Here is a 23,982-nt window from a genome sequence, read left to right as displayed (position 1 = left end):
GGAGGAGACACCTCCACCAGCAGAGGCTGGGTTGAGGGTGGGGAGGAGAGTGCAGAATCAGACCTAGACAAGGAGTCAAGGGGAGAGCTATGGAGCACACTGGGTTTGTTTTTGACTTTGGTTTATTTAAAAAACAAAAAGCCAAAAAAAAAAAAAAAAAAGAAAGAAAACCAACTTTATATACAAAGTCAAACTGAAACCACGGATTAATGGAAAGAGGCAAGACTTGTGGGGAAGGGGAAAGGCCGGGCCAGAGCCAATACCACATTCTGAACACAGGGAGCCGGGGGACAGGTGCTGGTTTCTTCTGGCACACCTGGGGCAGCTGAACACAGTGTTGACTGGCAGACACAGCCCCACACCAAACGCTCGCTAACACTGACACTGTTCCCGTGATGGCCAGGGAGCCCCCTCCCCAAAAACCTGCTCCTGGAAGCTGGCAGGATTTGTGCCATTCATAAGGGTTCTTACCCCCAACCAGATTCCACATCTGCTCCTTTAGTTTATTGGCATCAGACCTTATGACAGACTTGAAAAGCCTTTTCCTGCCCTGTCTTATTCTAAACTGGAAGAGGACAGGAGAAAGTCAGCACAAGACGAAAGGGCCCCAGGAGGAATCCCAAAGTAGAGGGCAAAATGACATTCGAGGGGTGCACAAGATGTTGGATTTAGTTGCGCGTGGAACCGGCTTCCTCACTCATCCGACCCGCGTGGCACAGACAGACCCCCCCCTGACGGCCTGAGCGCCTCTGCAGAGGCCGAGTGCCGCCAGGTCAGCCACCCCTGCCTCCAGCTCCCAGGTCCTGTTCTGGCTGCTTTCTGGGCTCTAACTTCAGCAGGCTCCATCGCTGACCTCATAGGGCTCCTGCACCAGGCCCCTCAGTTGCTTGGTGCTGGCTCCTCCTTCTCTACCCAGCTGTCAGCCTGTTTGAAACAGACACACGAGAATCAGGACTTGGAGGAGGAAGGGCTGAGATCCGAGATCCCATCCGAGAACTACTAACCACTTCCTCCTGGGAGGCTCCCGGTCGCAAGCTGCTGACTGATGGATTCCATAAGAAACTAGCAGATGGAGGCAAATGCCAGTGAAGCTGAGCCGGCTGTGCTGACCCACCTCACCACGCAACGGCCGGCTCTCCAGGAGGCTCACCTTTTCAAGCATCCTCTGTGTGTCGAGCTGCAAGGTGGTCAGGCGCCTTCGGAACTCCTGAAGCAGCCGCTGAAGCTGGTTCTTCTGTCGCTCGGCTGTCCGGGCCATCTCCTCAGCCTCGGCCAGCCGGGCCCGCAGATCCTGCATTTCCGTTGCCAGTGTCTTATTTGTCACTTCAGTGGCTGAGAAACGGTTATGGCTCTCCTCTGGTGGGGGCAGGCCGGAGAGACTGCTCAGCTAAGAGGGGAGCAGATGGCGGGCAGCCTGGAGTCTGGGGTGCAGGCCTCCCGCTTCATGTCCCCAAGCCACAGGCCACTCACCCAGCTTAAGCTCCAGTGTGTGAATCTTGTTCTCCAGGTAGAGCCGCCCGCTGTCCTGCTGCTCCGCACGCTGCAGCAGGTTCCCCACGTTGATGAGGCTGCCGTTGTGGGACACCAGGCCCTTGTGCTCCACTGGGGTCGTACCCGGCTTCCCACTCTTCCCGGGAGGAGGTAGCAGGTCCAGGTTTCCTAGGAGGGCCAGGAGAAGACTCAGGGACGGGAAGTGGGAGAAAGCAGCCCACCCGCCCCCGTCCCCTGGAGGCCGCAGGGCCCAGTTCGCACCGAAGAGCAGGTCCTCAGGGAGTGCCCCGTCTGGGCCCTCCGGGCGGCTGTACTGAAGGCTCCGATACTGGCAGATGTTCTGGGACACCGCCCTGCTGACCAGCTGTTTGGCCTGCAGGAAACACACACCCACGATGCCCACAGAGAAGAAGGTGCAAGGCCCCTGTAATGGCGCACAAGAACCTAGAGCCACAGCATCCCAAGCCACACCTGCACACAACGACACTGGGGGAGGCATCTCAGGGAGGGCTGGGAGACGCTACCTGCTCTGCACTGAGCCGCAGCCCAAGGGTAAGCAGGATCCTCTCCAGGTCTCGCCGGTGCAAGTAGCCACACCAGTTGGCGTCAAAGTAGACGAAAGCAAGAAGACAGTCCACAGGGAGCACAGCAGAGGGTTCCAGCTCCTTGGGCTGCAAGAGAAACAAGGATGAACAGGATTTACAAATAGCTCTCTTAATGCTAAATCACCCAGGATGAAGCCCTTTCAAAATAAGGCAGCTTGGCTGACACATTCACACCCAGACACACCTTCCAGTTGGAGATCTGACCCTTGGCCTGTGAGCAAAGATCTCTCTCTGGGGCACTTCCGCCCCAAGGCCTGTCATCCAGAGAGGAACCGTGTGTGCTCCTAGATCAGACAGCTCACTCAGAACCACACTGATAGAGACACTGAAGGATTCTCCTGGATCCTATGAGTGTGCTATCCCACGAGCCAAGAGCCACCTTTGTCTTTGATCAATGAGAAGATGCCAGGTGTCTCGGCCTTTCCTGGTGGTCCAGCAGATGAGCATCTACCTTGCAGCGTGGGGGACAAAGGTTCAATTGCTGGTTGGGGAACTAAGATCCTACATGCCATGGAGTAACTAGAGTGCCCACATGCCAAAACTAGAGAATCAGTGTGCCACAGCAAAAGATACCCGGTGTACCATGACTAAGACCCAATGAAGCCAAAATAAATAATTTTTTTTTTAACTATCAATCTATTAAAAAAAAATGCCAGAGGCCATTTAGTAAAAGCATCCCTTTCCCAGGAGAGTCAGAGGCCTTGCCAGGCTTCCCGATCACGGAGCCCCAAGAGCACACTGAAGGTCTCACCATGTCCTGAAGGGTCGAGAACTCCATCTCTGACTGGTTCGAAGCAACCGACCGGACCTCGGAATCCTCCAGCTTGGCTCCTGCTACAGAAAGCCTGAGGTGAGCCTAGAGCAAGGCCCAGGTGGGTCCAGACTGGCTCCATCCAGAACGAGAGAGCAGTAAGCCACAGTGTCAAGAAGCCACCATCCGGCTGGCACCACACATACCAAATTCCTCCTCCCCGTCGTCTCTCAGGAGCAGCAGTTCTGGGTCCAAGGCCATCTCACACAGATCCTCAGACGCCTCACCCCGGGGTTTCTCTTCGTCTTCTCCCCCAGAAGACGGGGGTTTGGGCAAAAGCCCATCTTCCTTCTAGGAGAAGCAGACCCAGATGATAAGGAGAAGAGCTGCCCCTGGAATTACGCACCATAACAACGGTTAACATTTTCACGTTGGCCGTCTTCAGGCAATGGTATAAAGGCTTACGTGCAGCGTCTCATTTAATGTACTTCATTACACAGGGGTCACAGAGCAGACCAGGGCGAGTTCCAGACACCTGGGGTGCTCCTTGGGAGTCAAGCCCAGTCCCATAAGCAATCTGCTTACTTGATTATATTTAGGCAAGAAGCAGACCCATGGACTTTAGAAACCGTTAAGAAAATGCAGTGCTGTAGTTAACCATAGGGTCATGAAAACACCTGTACCCATCAAAACACTGCTATGAACACAGATGTCCATGGTGCCCTGTCAACCACGCTTCCCTTCACGAAGCTCCAGGCCCTCCTCCCTTCTCCCAGGTGCTTCACCTCCGAGCTGTGTAGCCACACAGGAGAGTTACATGCCCTGTGCCCAAGTCACACCGGGGTCAGGAGGTGAGTGCAGTGAGTGTGGGGTAGTGAGCAGAGCTGAGGCACGCTCTGTGCTCCAGTTCTGGTGGGCCTTAGGACCTGCCGCCCCAGTGCCCGCACAAAGGGCAGCGATACTCACCGGCGGGGCGTCTGCCTCGGCAGCTGTGCCCTCACTCTGTACCTCATCCTTGGACTCCTTGGCCTCCTCCTTGACTGCTTCTTCTTCCTTGGCTGCCTCCTCCTTCTCAGGCTCAGGCGGGGCCACGACCTTTTCAGGAAGGCTCAGGAGCGTCTTATAAATCCTATAGCCAAAGTCCCTCTGCAGCATCTCCAGAAACAGCTCAGCCAACACCGTGGCCTGGTGGGGGAGGTGGCGGGAGGCCATGAGCCTCAGGACAGAGAGTGTTCCCATCACCCGCTACCGCCCCACAGCCGCCAGCTCCTACACCTGCCTCAAAAGAGATCCTTTCCTTCGGCCTCCGGTCCTCCACGATACTTTGCAGGGACAGGTTTACACAGCGGGAGCGCGCCATGACAGCAGGTTCCAGAGGGGGTGGGGGGGCCTCTGGGAGGTCAGTGTCCACTTCCTGCTGTGCGGTGACCTCTGGATTCTCGGCACTCTTAGAGGTGTCTGCTGCTTGCTCCGATCCATCAGCCGGCTGCTCTGTAGGCTCTGTTTCCTGTGGCAGATGTCAAGGGCTATGACCACCTGGGTCCCGGGGTTCAGGTACCTCCCTCCCTCATTGGTTCGTAAGCCTTGGCCTCACCACTGGCACCTCCGGGGGCGGGGGAGCTGCCTCTGCAGCTTTCTGCTGGCACAGGGCCTCCCACTCTTCCAAAGTGGGCATGATGGTCCAGATGTCTGGCAGGTACACCACCACAGTCTGGAGCCGCCTCGGGGGTCCCGCCTGCAGGTACTGAAACTCAGCAAAGCGCCACCTGCTCACAGTGAAAGGAGAAATGAAGTGCTGACCCATGACTTTCACAAGTGAGTGCTTCAGCTGCCAGTCAACATTTAATGAACATGTACTGTGGGCCAAGCTCTAAAAGATACAGTCCAAGTCCTCAAGAAATGGTCCATGGGAAGAGACAGGTAATCCAACAGTTACTATCCGAGGTGCCGTGGCAGTAAGGAGCTCGGAATGTGGCTGGGGACCACATCTGAGGAGCCTTGGAGGGTCAGCTGGCTCTCAACACACTTACACATCCCTAGCCATGCTCGGGACTACAGCAACCACTGGCAGGGCTGGAGGGAGGGAGATGAGCTGGGATGAGGGAACTGACGGGAGCTGACAGGTCAGGAAGGCCCAGCAGAAGCCTGGCCTCCGCCTGGGTCTCACCCACTCAGTGGTGCCCACAGGCAAGCTCTGGCAGCCACTCACCACTTGGTGCAGGCACTCAAGTCGATGCCAGCCTGGGCCTGCGCGCAGCGTGTAGCAGTGCGGACAAGCACCTGTGGGTCGCCCTTGGGGTCGAGGCCATCCAGCGAAGGAGACCACTCACCACCAACCAGCACTGCCTCATCATCCTTCCAGCCCAGCAAAAACTGCAAAGAGAGACCAGGGATAAGACACGAAAAACCAATCATCTGGGCTTCCTACTGGGAAACAACCTGCACCACTGGGGAACAGAGTCCACCACACTGCACGTGGTGGGCAGCTCTCTACCCATGAACTTGAACCCCACGTAAATCTAGTAAGACCATCTCTGGGCCACACCCTGCTCCGGGCAGAACGACTAGTATCTCAACTCTGTTTCTTTGAGCTCATGAGCAGCATCTCAGTTGACAGGGACTGACCATCGTCAGTAAGTGTGTCTTGCCTCCTGGGCTCCAGCTCTTACTTTAATTTGCTTCAGAGGGTGTTCCGGGGTCTCCCGTGGCTCAGCCATGTCATCCACGAACAGCATGCAACAACGATACAGTTCCTCCAGTCCCGGGGAGGAGAGCAGCAGTACCTGGTAGGGACGGCGTGAAGGAGACACTCGAGAGCTTTCTCAGCCCTCAACAAGGGGATCAAGTGGCAGGACCCCAGCCAACTCACCTTGGAACTGTAGGTGGGGTCGCTGTCTGTAGGGGGGGGCTCTGCACCAGCATCAGCAGCTGGCTCCTTCTCCGAAGATACCTGGATGCGGCTGGGATGATGGAGAGAGAAGGGCTGGCTCACAGGGAAGGCCGACAGCCAGCTCAGATGCACGGCCAGAAAATCTGAGGGAACCAGGAGGGTGCGGTAACGGCGCTGGAGTTCTAAGAAATCAAAGACGGGGCTGTGGGAAGAAAGCAGGGAGTTCCAGATTGAACAATGATGAAGTGTTTTTTTTGTTCTGTTTTTTTTTTTTTACATGGAACCATAAAAAAGACTTGAAAGAAAAGGGAAGCAAATTCTTTTATAATCTGAGAAGAATTTTCTAAGGAAGACACCTCTGAAGAGAGAAAAATGGATTAGATTTGACCACTAAATGCTACAAGTCAATCTAGGGAAAGGAAAAAAGACATTTGCAATATATGACAGCAAAGAGTCTTTATCTTAAAGTTAATATAAAAGGAACTCACAAATCACTAAAAAAAAATCACATGTCTAAGAGAAAACTGGAAAAACTGACAGCAACAGATACTTAGAAAAAGGAATGAGACTGAAGAGCTCATGAAAATATCCTCAGTATCACTCATAATTAAAGAAATTCAAATCAGGGTATCACTTTTCACCTACTGGACTGACAAACATCATGAAGCTGGCTGACACGGTGTTGGCAAAGGCTGGGTGTGCAAGTACCTCACAATTCGTGTGAGAAGGTAAACTGACAGCCTCTGTGAGAAGCCTGGCCATACCTTCAAGGTTCACAGACCTTTAAGCCAGCTACTCCATTTGTAGGAACTGAGCCCAATAAAATACTTGCACCTGTCCACAGACATGTCTACAGAAGAACGTTTATTATTACAACAAGGTTTAGAATAACTGCAGATTAAAAATGGAGACCTGGTTCAATAAATTCTGGTCCATCCACTTAGCCGTGTGGTTGCTAAAAAGAATGAGATCAGTCTAACAAACATTAATGTGCAATAAATTCCAAGATAAGTGAAAAAGCAAAGTGCCAAATAGTATGTACAACAGGCTTCCACTTGTGATTTTAAAAAAATACACAGCTGTGTGTGTGGCTAATCATCAGCAATCGGTGTCCTGACCACTCAAGATGTACCCTGCCGCAGTGGTGATGTGGGGACCAGGGTCTCCTGAGATTACCCTAGGGAGGCAGGTGGGTCAGCATGGAGAATACAAGGTGTGGCCTGCTCCTGGGGGTGGAAGCAGGGCAGCCCGCCCTCCCTGCCCGTCATGAGGAGGAGGTGCTAAGAGGCCGCCCTCACTTCTACTTGGAGCAAAGTGGATCTGCCCTGGGGGGCTTCTAACACAGCAGCTGGAGCCCTGCATCTCCCCTGCTAGCTGGCATCTGGGATCACTCATCTACTCAGATTCTACGCTTGAGAAGTAAGTTTGTATGGGGACCTGTGACCTCGTACATGCTGTCACACTCAAGAAATCATTCAGAGCTTCCCTGAGAAACCAGTCCCACCGTTCCCATGACCCATAGTTTCCACCTGATTTATAACTGGTATTGGGCACCTGGATTTTGATTGGGATGCCATAATTATAGGCTGACATAACAACTTCTGGTGATTAAATCATAAATCAGTGGTGCTATGCTGGCCTGAATTTGAGATTCTGAAATAAATTTGTCACATTACAAAACAAAAATGAAGTGAGCAAAAAGGTCATAAGAATACACATACACAATTACTACCAGACTATATCGTATTTACACAAGAAAAATGTTACCACCTGCAAGTCTCACCCCCCAGCCCAGCCTCCCCACTCACCTGTCCACAGTATAGGGAGTGAGATGGACTCGGTAAGGAGGCAGGTCATGCCTTGGTTTCTTAGCACCCCAAGGCTCTCCACCAGCTCGCTGTTTGCGTTTCTTGGAGTCGTAGTCATCGCTGGAGGTTGATTCATCACCAGAAGGAAGAAACCATACTGTTAAATACAGCTTCAGGACATGTTGGCCTAAAAAGAGCTGGAAACCATCTGAATCCTGAACTTTAAAGAAATGGATAAATAAGCCATACTAACAGCCATATAAGAGACTGTTATTAAAGATATTAAAGTATACATTTAAATGCTTTAAATAACACAGAAAACCATTCATGTTAAACAAAAAGTACAGTATGGAACACTGTATAGAAAACAGTGCCTCAAATGAGCAAAAACAGCTTTAAAAGACTGAGAGAAAATATTAATGGTGGACGCCTCTGACTGATAAAGCTAATAATTTTTTAATATTTTTACAAACATTGTAAGTTACAGCTAACATGTAAATTTTTGAAATGAGAAAATTAACTTTTTTTTTTTTTTTTTTTAACAAGAGATACATATATGGTACCATGCTATGGGTTCTATCAAGTTTAATTGAGAGAGAGAGATCTGGTAACAAACCCTTGAAAAAAGTGAAGAGAAAGTGTTAGTTGCTCAGTCATGTCTGACTTTCTTGCAACCCCATGGACTGCAGCCCACCAGGCTCCTCTGTTCCATGGAATTTTCCAGACAAGAATACTGGAGTTGGTAGCCATTTGCTTCTCTGGAGGATCTTCACAACCCAGGAATCAAACCTGAGTCTCCCACACTGCAGGGGAATCAAACCTAGGTCTCCCACATTGCAGAGGAATCAAACCTGGGTCTCCCACACCAGAGCAATCAAACCTGGGTCTCCCACACCAGAGCAATCAAACCTGGGTCTCCCACACCAGAGCAATCAAACCTGGGTCTCCCATACTGCAGGCAGATTCTGTACCATCTGAGCCACCAGGGAAGCCCCACAAACCCTTAACCCTACACATTTAAGTCATAAAAATTCACTAATCATACAGCCATTAAAACAATTCTGAGGATTACTCTGCAATATGGAACACATGTTAAATAAGAATGTATTAAAAAAAATCTGAACTCAGATTAAAATTATAAAAACTATGTGTGTGTGTATGTGTGTGTGTGTATGTGTGTGTGTGTGTGTGTATATATATATATATATATATATATATATATAAAGACTAGGAAAGAACAATGGGGAAAAAAGTGACAGGAAGTAATTTTGCTTTTCTAAAGGTCTTCAAATATAAGAATGGCTACCTTGGGGACAGGGGGATGGGGGGATAAGAATAGGAGACTAAGAGGTACAAACTACTATGTACAAAATAAATAAAATACAAAGGTTTAATACACAGCACAGGGATTATAGCCAACATTGTATAATAACTTTAAATGGAGTGTGATCTATAAAAGCACATAACTTTAAATGGAGTATAACTGCTATGTTGTACACCTGAAACTAATACAATATTGTAAACCAACTATACTTTAATTAAATAAAGTTTTTAAATGCTTACCTTTAAAGGGAAAGAGGGAATGATAATTTTTGTAGTACTTTAACTTTACATAATGTCATGCACTATGTTTTATAATAAATCACTTATTACGGTGCCACTACGTTATGCTGCGAGCAATGAGAACAGTGGAAAAGCAAAGCCTTCAGGCCATTATAAAATGCCAGACTGACGGGGGAGCCATGTCTCTCAGGGGAAATGAAATCAACTGTCAATTCTTCATGCTGAGGTAATACTGAGCTAATTCTATTTTTTTTACCAGGTCTCTGCTCTTTTCCTTTAGACCTGCCTGGGTTGTTTCCCTAGTCATGACACCCCTGATTGACTAACTCGATTATATTTAATGCAGAATTTTTCTTTTCTCACATTTCTGCCTGGGTAATTTCCTTGTTCATCAGTATCTCCCTCCAAAAGCTGCCTTCTAATCTTGCCCTTGTGGGATATCAGTGCTTCTGTGTCTCTAACAGAAGAACTGCTCCAAAGTCATTTTGATAACTCTCTTCAGCTCACCCGTGATTGAAGTAAACTCTTCAGTAAAGGCTGTCAACCTCAAGTTGAAGTGCATGTTCTACTGAATCCTGTAATCTTTATTGTCAATTGTCAGGAAGAGACTATAAAGCACGAACAGTGGAAGCCATCTGGGTAACTTCAGCAGGACACTGAGATGGTCTACCCGGCTGAGTATCCTTGTCTAAACCCCTCAGTAGTTCAGCATTAGCAATCCAAAGGAGACACTGGTTTCTGCCTCCCAAAACCTGAAGTTCAAAAGAAAGCCTGGTTTCCAGTCAAACACTAAGATGGCTGACTCGGTTATAAACGGTTGTTCCCCCAGAGGGTGACCTCATTGCTACTGCCCCCTCCCCGGCTCTGCAAATCCCTTCTACAGACTCATGGTAGTATCTCACTCCCAAAAGTCATGTCTTCTATCTCTAGAGACCGTGACACTGAACCATTATGGCCAAAGTAACAGAACACAGAACTTGCACAGGGCTTGGTGTGTCCTGGACAATCAAATGCTACTGGCTTTACAGGAAGACTGAATTTGAACCTAAAGCAAAAAGTCAATAGCAGCCATTGATTTCTACCCAGGCTACATTATCCCTGAGGGCACCTGCTGTCCTCAGTCTGTAACAAAGTCTTTAATAAACTCACAGAACGGGAGAGTTGGAGAGTCCTTGGAAACTGAAGACCAAGAAGATGCAGAGGACAAGAGGTACGGGTGTATGTGAATTATACACCAGTAACTTGAATGAAACTGTTTTAAGCAGTGGAGATGCTGTGGAAAAAAATCCTACACAATCAGAGCTGCCCACTCCAGAGTTCCCAATGACCTACCCCGAGGCAGCACACAGCAGCTTCAGCAGACTAGCTCCATCACTTTGCTTAAAGCTTTTTCTCTGAGGAACTCCATGCCCCCTTTACATGTCTGCAGTAGACTGCGTGCTTAGCCCTTACTTACAAGTAATAATCACTGGCTTCTGGGAGAGGAAGCGGTTTCCTTCTGAGAACAGTCCTCATTTCAGAAGAGAACTAGAACATGAGAACCCTTTCTGGAGTGATGGACATATTCTGTATCTTAAAAGGGGTGAGAGTCACATGGGATTTTTCATTTGTCAAAACTGCCCATCTAAGATCTGTGCACATCAACCTACATAAATTTTACCTTAAAAAAAAAAAAAAAAACAAAGTATAAGGCAGATGAAAAAGAATGGCAGATATTGATACTTGTTGAAGCTGGGTGATGGGTATATGAGGGTATTTACTATGCTTATATTTGAAAATTTCCATAATAAAAAGTTAAAAAGAAGACTGACAGAAATAACTTGAATGTGTCTTCAACAAACTAGTCTAGAGCATAACTCCTAGGGATAGAAACAAAAACTTTTAGGTAGGGTACGGCAGGATCAGAACATGTGAGCCAGAGAGAACAGGAAGCATGCTCCTGGCAGTCCCCAACGCTCACAGATGACACACGATGGCCCAGAATGCCCCAAAGGCCCAAAGCCACCATGCCTGCTCCACACAAGGCCACGTCTACATGTCCACAGCACAGGATTTCTGGACAGAGTGCAACATACATAGTCTATCACATCGCTGACTTCTGTGGTGTATAGGAAGAAACATGTTTTATACTAAGAATTAAATCATGCACTGCAGGAAACTAAAAAAAAAAACCATCAAAAAAACAGAAACAGACTCACAGATATAGAGAACATACTGGTGGTCACCAGAGCAGAGGGGGTTGTGGGGGGAATGGGCAAAACAGGTGAAAGTGAAAGTCACTCAGCCATGTCCGACTCTTCGTGACCCCACGGACTATACATAAACAGTCCATGGAATTCTCCAGGCCAGAATACTGGAGTGAGCCTTTCCCTTCTCCAGGGGATTTTCCCAACCCAGGGATCCAACCTAGGGATCGAACCCAGGTCTCCCTCATTGCAGGCGAATTCTTTACCAACTGAGCCACCAGGGAAGCCCAAGAATACTGGAGTGGGTAGTCTATCCCTTCCCCAGTAGATCTTCCCAACCCAGGAATCAAACCAGGATCTCCTACACTGCAGGCAGACTCTACCAAAAGAGCTATCAGGGAAGCCCTAATACAAGTGAAGGAGGATTAAAAAGTACAAACTTCCAATTATAAAATAAGTAAGTCATAGAGATGTAATATACAGCACAGACAATATAATCAATACTTTAATAACTCTGTAGAGTGACAGATAGTAACCAGCTATTGTGGTAATCATCTCATAATACATAAAATTTCCAATCTACTGGTATTATATTGTAAATTATGCTTCAGTTAAAAAAACACACTGCAAAAATTTTTTTGGACACTACTATTTTCTTCAGTTTTGATTCCTGGTATCCCAACCTTAGAGACTAGAAATAAAAGACAAAATTATATATTAAAAACAAATTCAGTGTGATATTTTGAAAGATGAATTATGCCAAATCCCTACTTGTTGAACCAGCTTATAAAGTTCCAATATTTCTCAATGTGTCAGCCTATCTTAGGGATAAAGGGACTAGGATCTAGCTGCACAAAGAGAATGCTGGTGTTAAGAAGTGGTCAAAAAAAAGGGGGATGGGGCACATTCTCTGAGAGGCAAAGAAATGAAGCACCTTTCCTGCTTGATCATCATCTTACCTTCGGCCCTGATCCAATCGTCCATGAGGGCCCCGAGCAGGAAACCTGTTCAGGTGGCTCAGATGAAGTGTGTGGGATGTTTGGAAGAGACTCAGAGCTGCAGAAAGGAAATGGATAGTGACTCAAAACACCTAAATATTTGCCCAACTTTCCTGTCCCCTATTCTAGTCTCCACTTTTACTCTGAGAGCAACAACCTAATTCTTACAAGTCCATTCAACCAGAGTACTCCATAAAGCCACACCCCCAATATCCATGTCGCGGGTACTCACGCTTCTGAGGAAAGAGTGGGGGAATCCGGTGAGGCTGAAAGATCAGCTGGGGCTGAGCTCCCAGAATCCCTTGCTTCTGGCCCAGGGCTGCCACATGTAGAAGGGGAGGTGCTGGGGACTTCAGTAGGGGCTGCAGAACAGTAACCAGGAAACTCAGGGCATCCCATGGCTGAAGTGCTCACTACCTTGGAAAAATGTGGCCCTACCCCCTTGACCAAAGAAAGGTTCCTGTCCATCTTTCTGGGCACCAGGGTGTCCCTCCTACCCCTTTCCAATGCACATGCTGAGGAGAGATGAATACCTGGTTGGAGAGCGTCTGCACCTTGACAGCATTCCAGGGCACTGCCTGACCTGGGTTGTATGCAGCCTTCACCAGCACCTTCTCACCCAGCTGGGGCAGCCGGCCCTTCACCACACTGCCAGCACACAAGCCAGGAGACCCAGTCAGGAGAGAGACCCTGGCCAAGCCACCTTGACTGTCCCTATGAGGCCCTTCCCATCAAGATTTCTCACACCTTGCATAACAGCAAAGCAATGTCTTTAGAAGGCCCCACCAGCACGGTGACAGACCCGAATCCCGTTAAGCATTTCCAGAAGGGGAACGGCCTCAGCCTACCTTAGCTGAAAAAAGACTTCTTCATCCACCACCCCAAAGTAGTCGTGCAAGCTGGTAACAATGCCAGTGAAGACCCGCTGTTTCTCTCCACCCTATATGAGAAGAGTGAAGTTTAAAGGTAAGAGGAAGCATCTATCCATGCTCTGCCATTAGCATCTCATCTTTCTCCACCCCTCCAGCCCCAGATCAAAGTACTGCACGGAGCTTCCTGTAGAAGGAAGCACATGTGTCTAGTGGACATAATCTACCGAAGGTGGGAGAAGTCATGCTGATTCTTGGGCCATAAGCTTCTTCTAGGATTCCCAGTTCTTCCTTAACTCCAAAAAGCACCCTAGAGATTTCCCTAGAATCAAAACCAAAGACTCCCCAGTCAGAGAGTTCTAGTTACCTCTGGACTGGTTGACGATAGGAGTGTCAAGAAGGATGAACAATGTCATGTAAGAATGAAAGCATCGGACAACCATGCATGCTGAGGTCCTCCCAAGTGCTGAAACTCACTAGACGGGATGCCCAACTTACCTGAAGGTGCCTGGCATTTTGGGACAGGTCTGTGGCCACAGGAGGAGTGAGCAAACCAGGAGGAGGGCCCAGAAGGGATGTCGAAGCTGCGCCTGTTGGAAGAGAAGCAATCCAGGAATTGCACCTACCGTGGTAAGCACTAGAGTCAGCTAGAGAAGACAGGAAACCCAAAGGGTAAAGTGGATCCGTACAAGTCCCAACAGGGTTTTGCTGACAACCACTGTGGTCATCGACTAGCTTCCTAAGAAACATCAGCAGCAAACTGCACTCCACCAGGAAAACCCCTGGTGGATTTAAAGACTAACGTCTGTTAAAGACTAACTTCAAACCACATACTTCCCAATGTGGGGCCAGGTAGAGATAAAGGTGATCACCTGAGAAGTTGCGTCCCCCTGGAAGCGGGTTGATCCGCTGGCGCTTAAACTGTGACATTGGGAATGCTGTCCTCTTTCAGAGTCTTGGGAAAAAACCTTCAATCAGAAAAGAAATAAATTAACAATTCACAGGGAAGATTTTCCACCTACCCCCCAAAAAGGAACTAAGGATCTGAAGGAAAGTGGGGAAATGTATACTGAGAATGAACAGGGAAGACAGATGGAGAGAACAGGAAATGGACCAGGAAACAGAGAAATTACAATGCTTCAGTTTCTCTCACAATAACCTAGTGATGGGTAATACTGTTATACTCTTTCAAACAAAAGGAAACCGAAGCTCGGAGGGACTGAGACTTGCCCGAGGCACAGAACCAGGTACGTAAAAAACTAGGACTCACACCCAGGTCTCCCGACAACTCAGCGCTCCTCTCACTATGCCACGCCACCCTCAGATGGTTGGGGAGAGTGAAGGGTTGGAAAGAGCCCTGGTGACATTCATTCATTCAAATACATCCGCCAAAAAGCTCCACGCAAGGCCCGGAAAAATGGAGGAGGCTGGTGCCGGAGAGGAGATGGTGTAGGCCCTCTCCCCGGAAGCCCGGCCCGTTGTTCCCCGGACGGGCTGGTGAGAAGACAGCTCCGCGGCCAGGCGAACGCAAATCCGGCTGCGCGCCCGCCCTCCTGCTCCCCCGCTCCCCGTGCCTCGGCTCCCGTCTCAGCGGCCACCAGAGCCGGATCTCCCGGGCCGGGCCGCGGCCAGGCCGCCGTGGGAGGACGAAGGCGCGCGGTTTCTCCTCCTCCCGCCCGCCCCCAGGGCCGAGGCCGTTGCCAGGGAGACGAGACTTGCAGTCCGGAGAGGGGCTCGGCCCCTTCCGCGCCCAGTGCATCTTCGCGGCTTGGCTCTCGCAGCCCCTCGGCCGGGGGAGGGGCAAGGAGGCAGAGGGGCGGCGGAAGGCCCCCCCAACCCACCTGCGGGCCAGGGCCGCGACACCGGGGGGACAAAGACACCCGGAACCACCAGAGCCGCTGCTGCCGCCGCCACCGGAAGCGTCTCTCCGGAAGCACGACCACTGGTCGGAAGCTGCCACTCTCCCGGATATAGTCCCTCCCTCCTCTCCACCGACCTCTCCCTTCCCCCACACCGGCCTGCCATCCCGCTCCAACTGCTGAGCGGAAGTGCGCCTTCCCCGATCGGATATGCGTTAGGAAGCCGCGCGTCGGTGGTGTCCGCGCTTACGTGTCCCATGAGAAAAGCAGACTTCAGAGAACTGGTTCCTGGTCCAAAGACACATGGAGCTGGACCCTCAAACATAAAGCAGCACCTATGCTTCATTCTGGCGGACCCCCAAGCCGGCAGCAGCAAGAGAACCAGCTGACTGGAGGAGGAGGATGCATGATCAGTGCCCGTTTCTATAGAGACATCCTTGTGTCTGACTCAACCAATGACCCCATCTCTAGCCCTACCCTTTGTTGAGGGCAGCCCCCACTTGTACCTCCCATCTTCTGGGTGCCTGCAGGAGACTAAACTTTACCCCCTTCTCAGTTAACAGAGCTTGGAACCTAAAAGGTGTGAAATGGAATAGTTCCTCCCATATTGGTGTCCTGACTATGGTGACTATGTCCTCCTCCCATAGAAAATATTTTCCTCCATTTCCTCCCTCAGAAAAATACTTTTCTGAGCCCAGGTAGAATAATACCAGCTATCTGGCAGCCATCATCCACTTAGCCACTTCCCTGGTAAATGCTGAGGAGCTTGGGGCAGGGGGCAGGTGTGTGCAAGAAAAAGCAAGAGGCAGCCACCCACCACATCCCCCATTCCCTAAGTTGAAAGAGGAATTAAAGATGTGAAAGATCATGCAGTAGGATTTAGCCCCGCTAGCTGAGATGCATATGAAAGGAATGAATTCAGGGAGCCCAGACGATCGCAGCTTCCCATACTTAGAAGACTGCTAAATTTCTTGATTTGAGATATTTGGTTTTCCTTAATTAACAATAAACTTTTGTTCAGAGCCCCATCCCCTGCTGCAAACTTCTATATAACCTGACTCCTCACCTCACCTCCTTAGAAAGAGTTCTCTGAGGAAATGCTGTCTCCAAGGCTTGAAGTCCTAAAAATTCCCACAGAATAAAGGTCTCTTAGGTTGCGTGTATTTTTTCAGTCAACACACCTTCACAATATACATTTACAAAGAATTCTCACAGTCATTTTCTTTAGTCCTCACATCAACTCTTGGGGAATGAGCAGGTCAGGTGTTAGTGTTCTAATTCTCAGATGTGATACGTGAGAGACTCAAATGACTCGCTCAAAGTCTTGCCACTAATCACTGGCCATTTTAGTCCCAATTAGCAATCCCAATTCCCCCTTATCCTCTGACCTTCTCATCATCCCTCCAGTTTAGCCTCCCTCCAACTGCCCTTTCCTATTCATTTAACATTCACCAAGCATTTTGAGGCAGCTTAATTTCACTTTATCCTCAGAACAAGTCTGTGAGGTAGGCAAGGCAGGCATCGTTATACCATTTGGGAGATTAAGTGGGCAGCTGTGGCTCAGAAAAGTTAAGCAATTTTGTCAAGGTCTAAATGCTAATTTGGGCCTCTGGTTTCAGCTATGATATAGGTAAGCAGTAAAGCAGCAGAGAGTAGACCTTGAAGATTACTCTGCTGTTCCCTGTGTTGTACTTGACTCTCCCATCCCTGGTGCAGTCTTCAGGCAAGATTCAGGGCAGAGGCAGCCAAAAGAGTGCCCTTCTCTGTTCTAGGGCTGCCCACTTGAGTATGAGGAAGAAGACAGGACTCCAGATCAGTAACTGTCCACTCAGGAGTGAAGGTCAGGTCCATCGTCCTGCGGTTACCTCACCATGAGGGCATGATTCCAGAGAGATGGCTGGATCCAGTCAGTTCACCACACTGACAGTCCCACAGTCCCCAGCGACACACTGGGTGCCGAGAGATCACTGTGCCTGACACGCCCCATGGATGCCCCATGAATCAGTGAGGTTCACATTGCCTAAGCCCAGGGATTTTTGGCAACCAAGGAGGAGCCCCAGAGCTGCTGCACTTTGGGGCCTCTCAGGGACCCAGGGCTCCTTGGCTGCTCAGAAGAGAAGGACTCAGCCCTTGCCTGAGTTCAGAGAGAAGTTCAGAGAGAAGACAGAGCATCCACAGCTTTTTCTGGCAGTGCCCAGAAGCAGCATCAGGGCAGACGGCGAGGAGACTTCATTGCACTCGCCCCACGGGGGTCACATCCCTGCACCAGGAGGTCTCAGTGTACAGAGAGGTTTTTGTCTTGTTTCTTCTTAACCACTAATGATGGCATAAAGGTCTTCTGGAGGGGATGGCCCAGAGGCTTTTCAGGGAGGTCCCTTGATGCAATCCTGTGGAAAAAGGAAGGAAGCTCTAGGCTAGGGGAAAAAAACAAAGGTAATGATGGCAGACTTCTGTGATTAAGAATCTACCTACTCAGGGCAGGGGTTGGGTGGGGGGTGGGGAGGAGGGATAGTTAGGGAGTTTGAAAAGGTCTTGTACACACTGCTGTATTCAAAATGCATAACCAACAAGGACCTACTGTACAGCACATGGAACTCTCCTTGGTGTTATGTGGCAGCCTGGATGGGAAGGGCGGTTGGGGGAGAATGGATACAAGCACATGTAGGGCTGAGTCCCTTTGCTATTCACCTGAAACTACCACAACATTGTTAACTGGCCATGAAAGTGAAAGTGTAGTCACTCAGATGTGTCCAACTCTTGGACTATAGCCCACCAGACTCCTCTGTCCATGGGATTTCCCAGGCAAGAATACTGGAGTGGGTTGCCATTCCCTTCTCCAGGGGATCTTCAGGACCCAGGGATTGAACCCAGGTCTCTTGCATTGCAGTAAGACCCTACTATCTGAGCCACCAGGAAAGCCCTGGTGATAACTGACTGGGAAATCACCAGGGTTGCAATATAGCCCTGGAATAATCAGTTATATCCCAATACAAAATAAAAGGGTTTTTTTGTAAAAAAAAAAAAAAAAAAAAAAGAATCTGCCTACTAATGTAGTAGACATGAGCTCCATCCCTGGTTTGGGAAGATCACACAGTCTGCAAGGCAACTAAGCCCATGCGCCCCAACTACTACAGCCCGTATGTCCTGGAGCCTGTGCTCAATAACAAGAGAAGCCACCAGAGTGAGAAGCCCACACACCGCAACAGAGTAGCCCCTGGTGGCCACAGCTAGAGAAAGCCCGAGCAGCAACCAAGATCCAGCACAGCCAAAAATTAATCTTCAAAAAAAAAAAAGTAATGATGGCCCCTGAGTTGACCGACAATTGCGAAAAGCCTAAGGATATTAATTGATGGGGCTTATCCTGGAGAGTTATTCAGTAAAGACCCTCACTCCCAGCACCCGCTGTGGCATTCTGTGTGCACTACCTTGCTTTCCTGGGGAAACCCAGGGAGGTCGCCTAAGTTTCAGCTTTGAGGGCTGAAGGCTTGCTGGGTTCACATGACGATTTCCTATCTTTTGGTCCTGGCTCTGCCACTGGCTCGCCGTGCGGCCTCAGGAAGATAACTTCCCTCCCCAGCCCTGTTCTCAGACTCCTCATCTATAAATGGGGCTTTTTAACTACTTTCTGTTTCTTCCCACAACCTCTCCAAGACTTTTTGTTTAGTTGCTCAGTTGTGTCCGACTCTGTGACCCCATGAACTGTAGCCCATTAGGCTCCACTCTCCATGGGATTCTCCAGACAAGAATACTGGAGTGGGTTGCCATGCCCTTCTCCAGGGGATCTTCCAGATCCAGGTATCAAACTCGGGTCTCCTGCATCACAGGCAGATTCTTTACCGCTGAGCCACCAGGAAAGCCTTCTCCAAGACTGCCTCTCTCAAATTTTGCAGGGACAAAAATAACAACTGGCAGCACAACCTCAGCCTCCTAGCTCATCAGGCTCCTCCTTCTGCCCTGCCCTGGGCAGGGTCACAGAACTCACCTGGGGGCTGGGTCACAGGACTCACCTGTGTGTCACAGGACCATCGGCAGAGGTGGCAAGTTCAGCAGGTCGAGGGCTGCCCCACCTGATCCGGTTGAGCAGGACTTTGACTTTGTTACAGTGGGAGCGATCCCCCTGAGCAGAGGGTGAGGGGGTCACCCAAGGTCCCTCCTCACAACATACCCCGGACCAAGCTCCCACAGATAGTTGTCACCATAATCAGGACAAGTCACCTGCTCCAAATAGGAATCCTCTCATATTCTAGCTTTCAGGGTATCCACACATCCCAACCATCCCACCCCCACCCCATCCTGTCACCTGGCCCCACGTATCAGTTCAGTCACTCAGTTGTGTCCAACTCTTTGCGACCCCATGGACTGTAGCACACCAGGCTTCCCACTACAGCAGGCCAGGCCCCACATATAGCCCTCACCTACCTTGTGTTCCTGGGAGGATGAGGTGTGAGCTGGCTCCATCAGGGCCTCTGACAGCCTGGGAGGGCTGGCACTGGGCGCCCCTACCTTTGGGGGTGAAGCTGTTTTTGCTCCTTCAGAAAGATAATCCGGTTACCCCAGGCAAGGAACAGGAAGGCACTCATCAAGCCCAGAGCTCAGGCAGTCTGCCTGTGGGGCCCTGGTTAGGCAAGATGCAGAGAGAGATGCAGTTGGAGCTCACCTGTCTCCTCTGTCTGGCTGAGCCATTCCCACGGTCCGCGCACCTCACTGCCTGGGGCATAAGAAGGCAGAGGTGAAGGCGCCAGGGTTGTCTCCTCCTCCTCTTCAGGATCCTGTGCACAGGAGAGACAGGCTCTCTGGGCCTGGCTAGAGGGCTGAGGCTGTTCTGAAGGGAGTCCTGGTTTCAGGGGTCCCACCGATCCTCTGCCTCCCCCTCACCTGCCCACCAGCCGGCCTGCCCACTCACAGCTCACTCACCGCAGGGCCCCTCTGAGTCTGCAGCTGCAGACAGAGCTGCTGTAGATTTGCCACCTGCTCCAGCACCGCGCACAGGTGTTCCAGATAGCGAAGACCCTGCCCCGGAAGGCCGGAGCAGGCTTCAGGCTCCAAGTCCTCCACCTGTGGGACACAGTGAGGTCAGAGAGACTTCTGAACCCAGCCAGACTCCCACCCAACGGGCCAGTAGATGGGGCAGAATAAGTAAGAGGAGAACACACACCCAGCTGCTCACCCCGTGCCCAACCAGGCAAAGGGCCAGGTAGGCCCCAGGCCCTGCTCATCTCCACACAACTGGGGGTTGGGGGTGAGGTGAGACATCTCATCCAACCCATCAATGAGAGGCAAGGAATGCCCTGCCCCAGCTTCCCTGGTGGCTCAGATGGTAAAAAGTCTCCCTCCAACATGGGAGACTCAGGTTTGATTCGGGTTGGGAAGATCCCCTGGAGAAGGGAATGGCAATCCACTCCAGTATTCATGCCTGCAGAATTCCATGGACAGAGGAGCCTGGCAAGCTGCAGGCGCCAGGGTTGTCTCCTCCTGCAGTTCATGATGGTCACAAAGAGTTGGACACAATTAAGCGACTAACACACACACACACACAATACCCTGCCTGGGAGAGTTCCAGGGAGAACAAGGTTGGGGCGGAGGGGTGGAGGAGGTAGGGGAGAGTCCATCTCCATCCCACCCTTGAGAGTTGGCACTTACCACCTCTGCTTGTTCCAGGCCATCCTCCAAATCACTCTCTGCCTCAGTGGCCTCTGGTCCCCTTGCTTCAGAATGGGGCATTTCACACTTAGGCGACAACTTTGGGGAGTGGCAGTGTTGTGACAAGCTGGTAGGGGGAACTGAGAGCTGGTGGGAGCGCTTCAGCACCTGCTCCAGCTTACGGCTGGCTAGAAGCCGGCTTAGGTGGGCAGGAGGCTCCAGGGCACCAAGGGCTAGGGACTCAGCGCTCTCCAGGGGCTCAAAGTTCAGAGAGTCTTGAGAAAAGCTGGGGGAGGTGGCCAGGGAGCTGTCCCCAACCGCCATCTCCACTCCTGAGTCCTGGGAGCCCAGTTTGAGAAGCGGCACCTGCCCCTGGGGACCTCTCAGCTGGTCTTGCCTCTTCCAGGAGTCTGATGAGCAAACTGGAGCCACATCTGGGATCTGCCTGTAGGTGCTGTTGACTCCAGGCACTACACAACCATGTGCCAGGTCCTCGCCAGCCCCATCTGCAAGGAGAGTCAGTCATCAGGCTGGGCCGGCTGCGCCAACATTCCTGCAACTGGTGGCGTTTCCCGGGGAGGAGTGTCCTGGGTCAAAGGTGACAGGAGGAGCTCAGCAGACCACAGCCGCGTCCAGATCTCTCCATCCCTGTCTGGGAGATTGGGTTAGGATGGGGGTCCCTTTTACAAAAGTAATTGTTAATGATATCTTCCTTCGAGGGGTGGGCACTTGCTTCCAGGGAGCCCTTGCGCTCTGGCCCCTGAGGTCAGCCTAAGACCTCTGAACCATCACTGGGGAACTATAGCCTCTTCGGCTGCTCCCCAAGGGGTAGTGTGGCTGTGCCTCCGCCTCAGGGAGAGGGGAAAGGACACAAAGAGGGAAGCAGGGGTCTAAACTGGCATCAGGATGCAAGAGAAAGTCCATCCCAGAAGTCCTGGAGGGAAAAGGTACCAAAAATCACAATAGCCATAATCATTTTGGACTTTTGTTCTTTTAAATGAGAAACAGAAAATTTGGGAGAGTTGAAAAAAATCTGAACTGAGGAAAGGGAACCCAAATGGTAGGAGAAGCAGCGCGGTCGCCCAATCACTGTCCTCTCTACAGCTCTCCTGGTCTGTGCCAGGCTCTCCTGCAGTCTAGGTGCCCAATCGTAAAAATACAGAATTGGAGGTTGGAGGGGACGGAGGCCGGCCTCCTTCCCCGGCCTGCCGCATCTGGATGCCAAACCAGGCCCCTCTGGGCAAGAAAGTCCACCAGGAAGTCTACCCCTGCGCGGCTCCTTTGGAAAGAGGTCCACCGACGCAGAGATGAGGGCTTTTCGCGACCGCCGGCTGGGGCAGGGGCCAGGGAAACGAGGATCCTGACCAGGAATTAGAGGTAAGTGGGCCCGGGGAAAATGGGATGGAGGTGACGATCGGTTTAACGCCAAAAAGTAAAAGGGCCTCCAACGTGAGGACGCGATCCCCGGCCCTTCCTAAGGGAGGCGGCGAGGAGGGCGCACCGAGGTCGGGCGGGCTGCGCCGCGCAGGTGGTGCGGGCTCTGCCGGTGGGGCGGGGAGCGCAAACAGGGGCCAGGGCACGAGAGTCGGCTCCAGGCCAAAGGTCCGGGCCCGCCCCTGAGTGGGCGACTCACCCTGGCCGCCCAGCGGCTCCACGGCGAAGACGCGCCGCCGGCCCAGCATGGCCCCAATCCGGCCCCAATGCGGCGCCCGGGCCGTGGCTGCTGCAGAAAGACCGAGCTATCACTGCCGCCGTCGCGGAGCCGCTGTCGGGCGGGCGGCTAGGCTTGCGCGTCCGGACCCGGCAGGGTGCGGCCCCGGGACACTCCCAACCCGCATTGGGGAGGGACGGGGCGGGGAGGGGTGCGCAGGTGTGCGAACGCGACGAGAAGGGCCGCGAGGGCGGAGCCTGGGCCCCCCAGCATAGTCGACGGGGACAGGGGCCCGGGGTCAGGGGGCAGGGGTAGGAGGCGGGCCCCTGGCTCCCTTGCCCAGCCGGCCTAGCCGAAGAGCAGGGACCCTGGCGGGGGATGCGGTCTCGCCCGTGGCGTGGGGTCACCCTGCCCACGGTTCCCAAGCCGAGTCTATCTTACTGCGGCCGAAATGAAGCTGGGAGAGGCGGGGGGCGGCGACCGGACGCGAGCGCGGAAGGAAATGGATCAGCACGTGCAGGCGGTGGAAAGATCGCAGGCCAGGACGTCCGCGTCCGCGCGCGCCCAGCTGTGTGCCTTCGGGAAAGTCACTCAGCCACTCTGAAACCTGGCGCAATCAAAGGTGGAAGGGATTCTCGGCACAGAAATCCTTTCCAATAACTGCAGGGCGCCTTGGATCCTGGGCTAGAGTAGAATCCGGCGGGGGCGAGGGTGTGGTTCAGGATCCGGTAAAGTGAAACAGGGGGACCGAAGGGCAGCCCCGAGGTCTGGGAGTGTAAAGGCTCACCAGTCCTCAGCCCCACCCACTTTGAGTCCATGGAACTCCACCACCGCAGGCAGCCGAGAAAGCTGGGACAGCCTGGAGACCAGATGGGGTGGTGGCCTCTAAGGAAACCTCAGTCCCCTGAGGAAGGTCACTGGGGCTGGAAAAATCCCAGCAGGACCCAAATTCCCTGGAGGGAGATAAGGGCGCTGGCGGACGTGCAAGCTTGCACCTGAGCCTCCGGGAGTAGGGAGAGGGGCAGGCTGGAGCTGGAGGCTCTAGTCGCAAGTGGTAATTATCTGGGAGAGAGAAGACAGTCTGCTCACCCTCTGCTTCCTCCTACCTGTCCTCCAACAGCCCCCGCAGGATCGGTCAGGAATCAAAAACTACATGATTCTAACTCTATGACATGGGGAAACAGGCCTGCAGCGAAGCCCTCACCCCCGCCCCTCCCCACAACTCCCCCCTCCCCCGGGAACAATGACTGCCCAAATTTACTCTTGACACCTTGACTTTCAGGCCAGGCCCTTCCCTGCTGTCTGAGTTCTCTGGGTTGCCCGCTGCGGCCCTGTCCTCCTGGAAACCACCCCCATGACTCTTTCCCAGGTACAAAACAGAGAAGCCTGGGCCTGGGGACAGTACAAGTCCAGCAGCCCGGTATATCGTGCACCATGCTTCCCAGGGGAGGAGGCGGAGGTTGGGGGGTATGGAGGGAGGGCTGGCTGTCAGGGGGCTTTCCCCCTCCTGAGTCAGAGGATAGGGAGGTAAAGGGAGGGAACCTTTGCCAGATCTTGTCCTGAATTTCGAGAATGTGGGGCCAGATTCCAGGCAGTCTCTGTGGTGACTCTGGGGCAGGAATGTATCTGGAGCAGGAAGCCAGCCCGGCCAGGAATGCAGTGTCTCAGCAC

At 51.8% G+C, this 23,982-nt stretch overlaps 2 protein-coding genes across 8 annotated transcripts; both read right to left on the bottom strand.

Moving 5' to 3' along the window:
• Window positions 1-103: 103 nt before the first annotated feature.
• On the bottom strand, window positions 104-15,098 carry CCAR2 (cell cycle and apoptosis regulator 2). 7 transcript variants are annotated; one of them, XM_005210229.5, is made up of 21 exons: window positions 15,003-15,098; window positions 14,034-14,129; window positions 13,660-13,751; window positions 13,141-13,232; window positions 12,826-12,940; window positions 12,525-12,654; window positions 12,254-12,350; window positions 7,546-7,665; window positions 5,717-5,939; window positions 5,517-5,630; window positions 5,057-5,220; window positions 4,442-4,613; window positions 4,127-4,354; window positions 3,814-4,032; window positions 3,054-3,198; window positions 2,848-2,927; window positions 2,016-2,162; window positions 1,753-1,864; window positions 1,471-1,659; window positions 1,151-1,356; window positions 104-924 (listed from the first exon to the last, which is right to left on the bottom strand). In XM_005210229.5, the coding sequence occupies exons 2-21, from the start codon at window positions 14,089-14,091 to the stop codon at window positions 880-882; spliced, it is 2,748 nt and encodes a 915-aa protein (XP_005210286.1). In that variant the 5' UTR covers window positions 14,092-14,129; window positions 15,003-15,098; the 3' UTR covers window positions 104-879. The 7 variants fall into 7 exon arrangements, with proteins under 7 accessions (XP_005210286.1, XP_024851299.1, XP_059744969.1 ...); XM_024995531.2 differs by having other exon boundaries at window positions 2,848-2,930; window positions 3,856-4,032; NM_001075298.3 differs by lacking the exon at window positions 15,003-15,098 and adding an exon at window positions 14,432-14,761 and having other exon boundaries at window positions 111-924; window positions 2,848-2,930.
• Window positions 15,099-16,159: 1,061 nt separating this feature from the next.
• Window positions 16,160-23,543, bottom strand: C8H8orf58 (chromosome 8 C8orf58 homolog). Its single transcript, XM_010808045.4, has 7 exons — window positions 22,294-23,543; window positions 20,661-21,166; window positions 19,935-20,075; window positions 19,678-19,789; window positions 19,440-19,549; window positions 19,028-19,137; window positions 16,160-17,407 (listed from the first exon to the last, which is right to left on the bottom strand). Exons 1-7 carry the CDS (start codon window positions 22,340-22,342, stop codon window positions 17,296-17,298), a joined length of 1,140 nt encoding a protein of 379 aa, XP_010806347.2. The 5' UTR covers window positions 22,343-23,543; the 3' UTR covers window positions 16,160-17,295.
• Window positions 23,544-23,982: the final 439 nt, after the last annotated feature.

This window comes from Bos taurus, chromosome 8, assembly GCF_002263795.3.
Source record: "Bos taurus isolate L1 Dominette 01449 registration number 42190680 breed Hereford chromosome 8, ARS-UCD2.0, whole genome shotgun sequence".
In the NCBI taxonomy this organism is placed as follows: Eukaryota; Metazoa; Chordata; class Mammalia; order Artiodactyla; family Bovidae; genus Bos; species Bos taurus.
The sequence above is the reverse complement of the archived record's forward strand: the minus strand, read 5'-3'. Positions and strand labels throughout refer to the sequence as shown.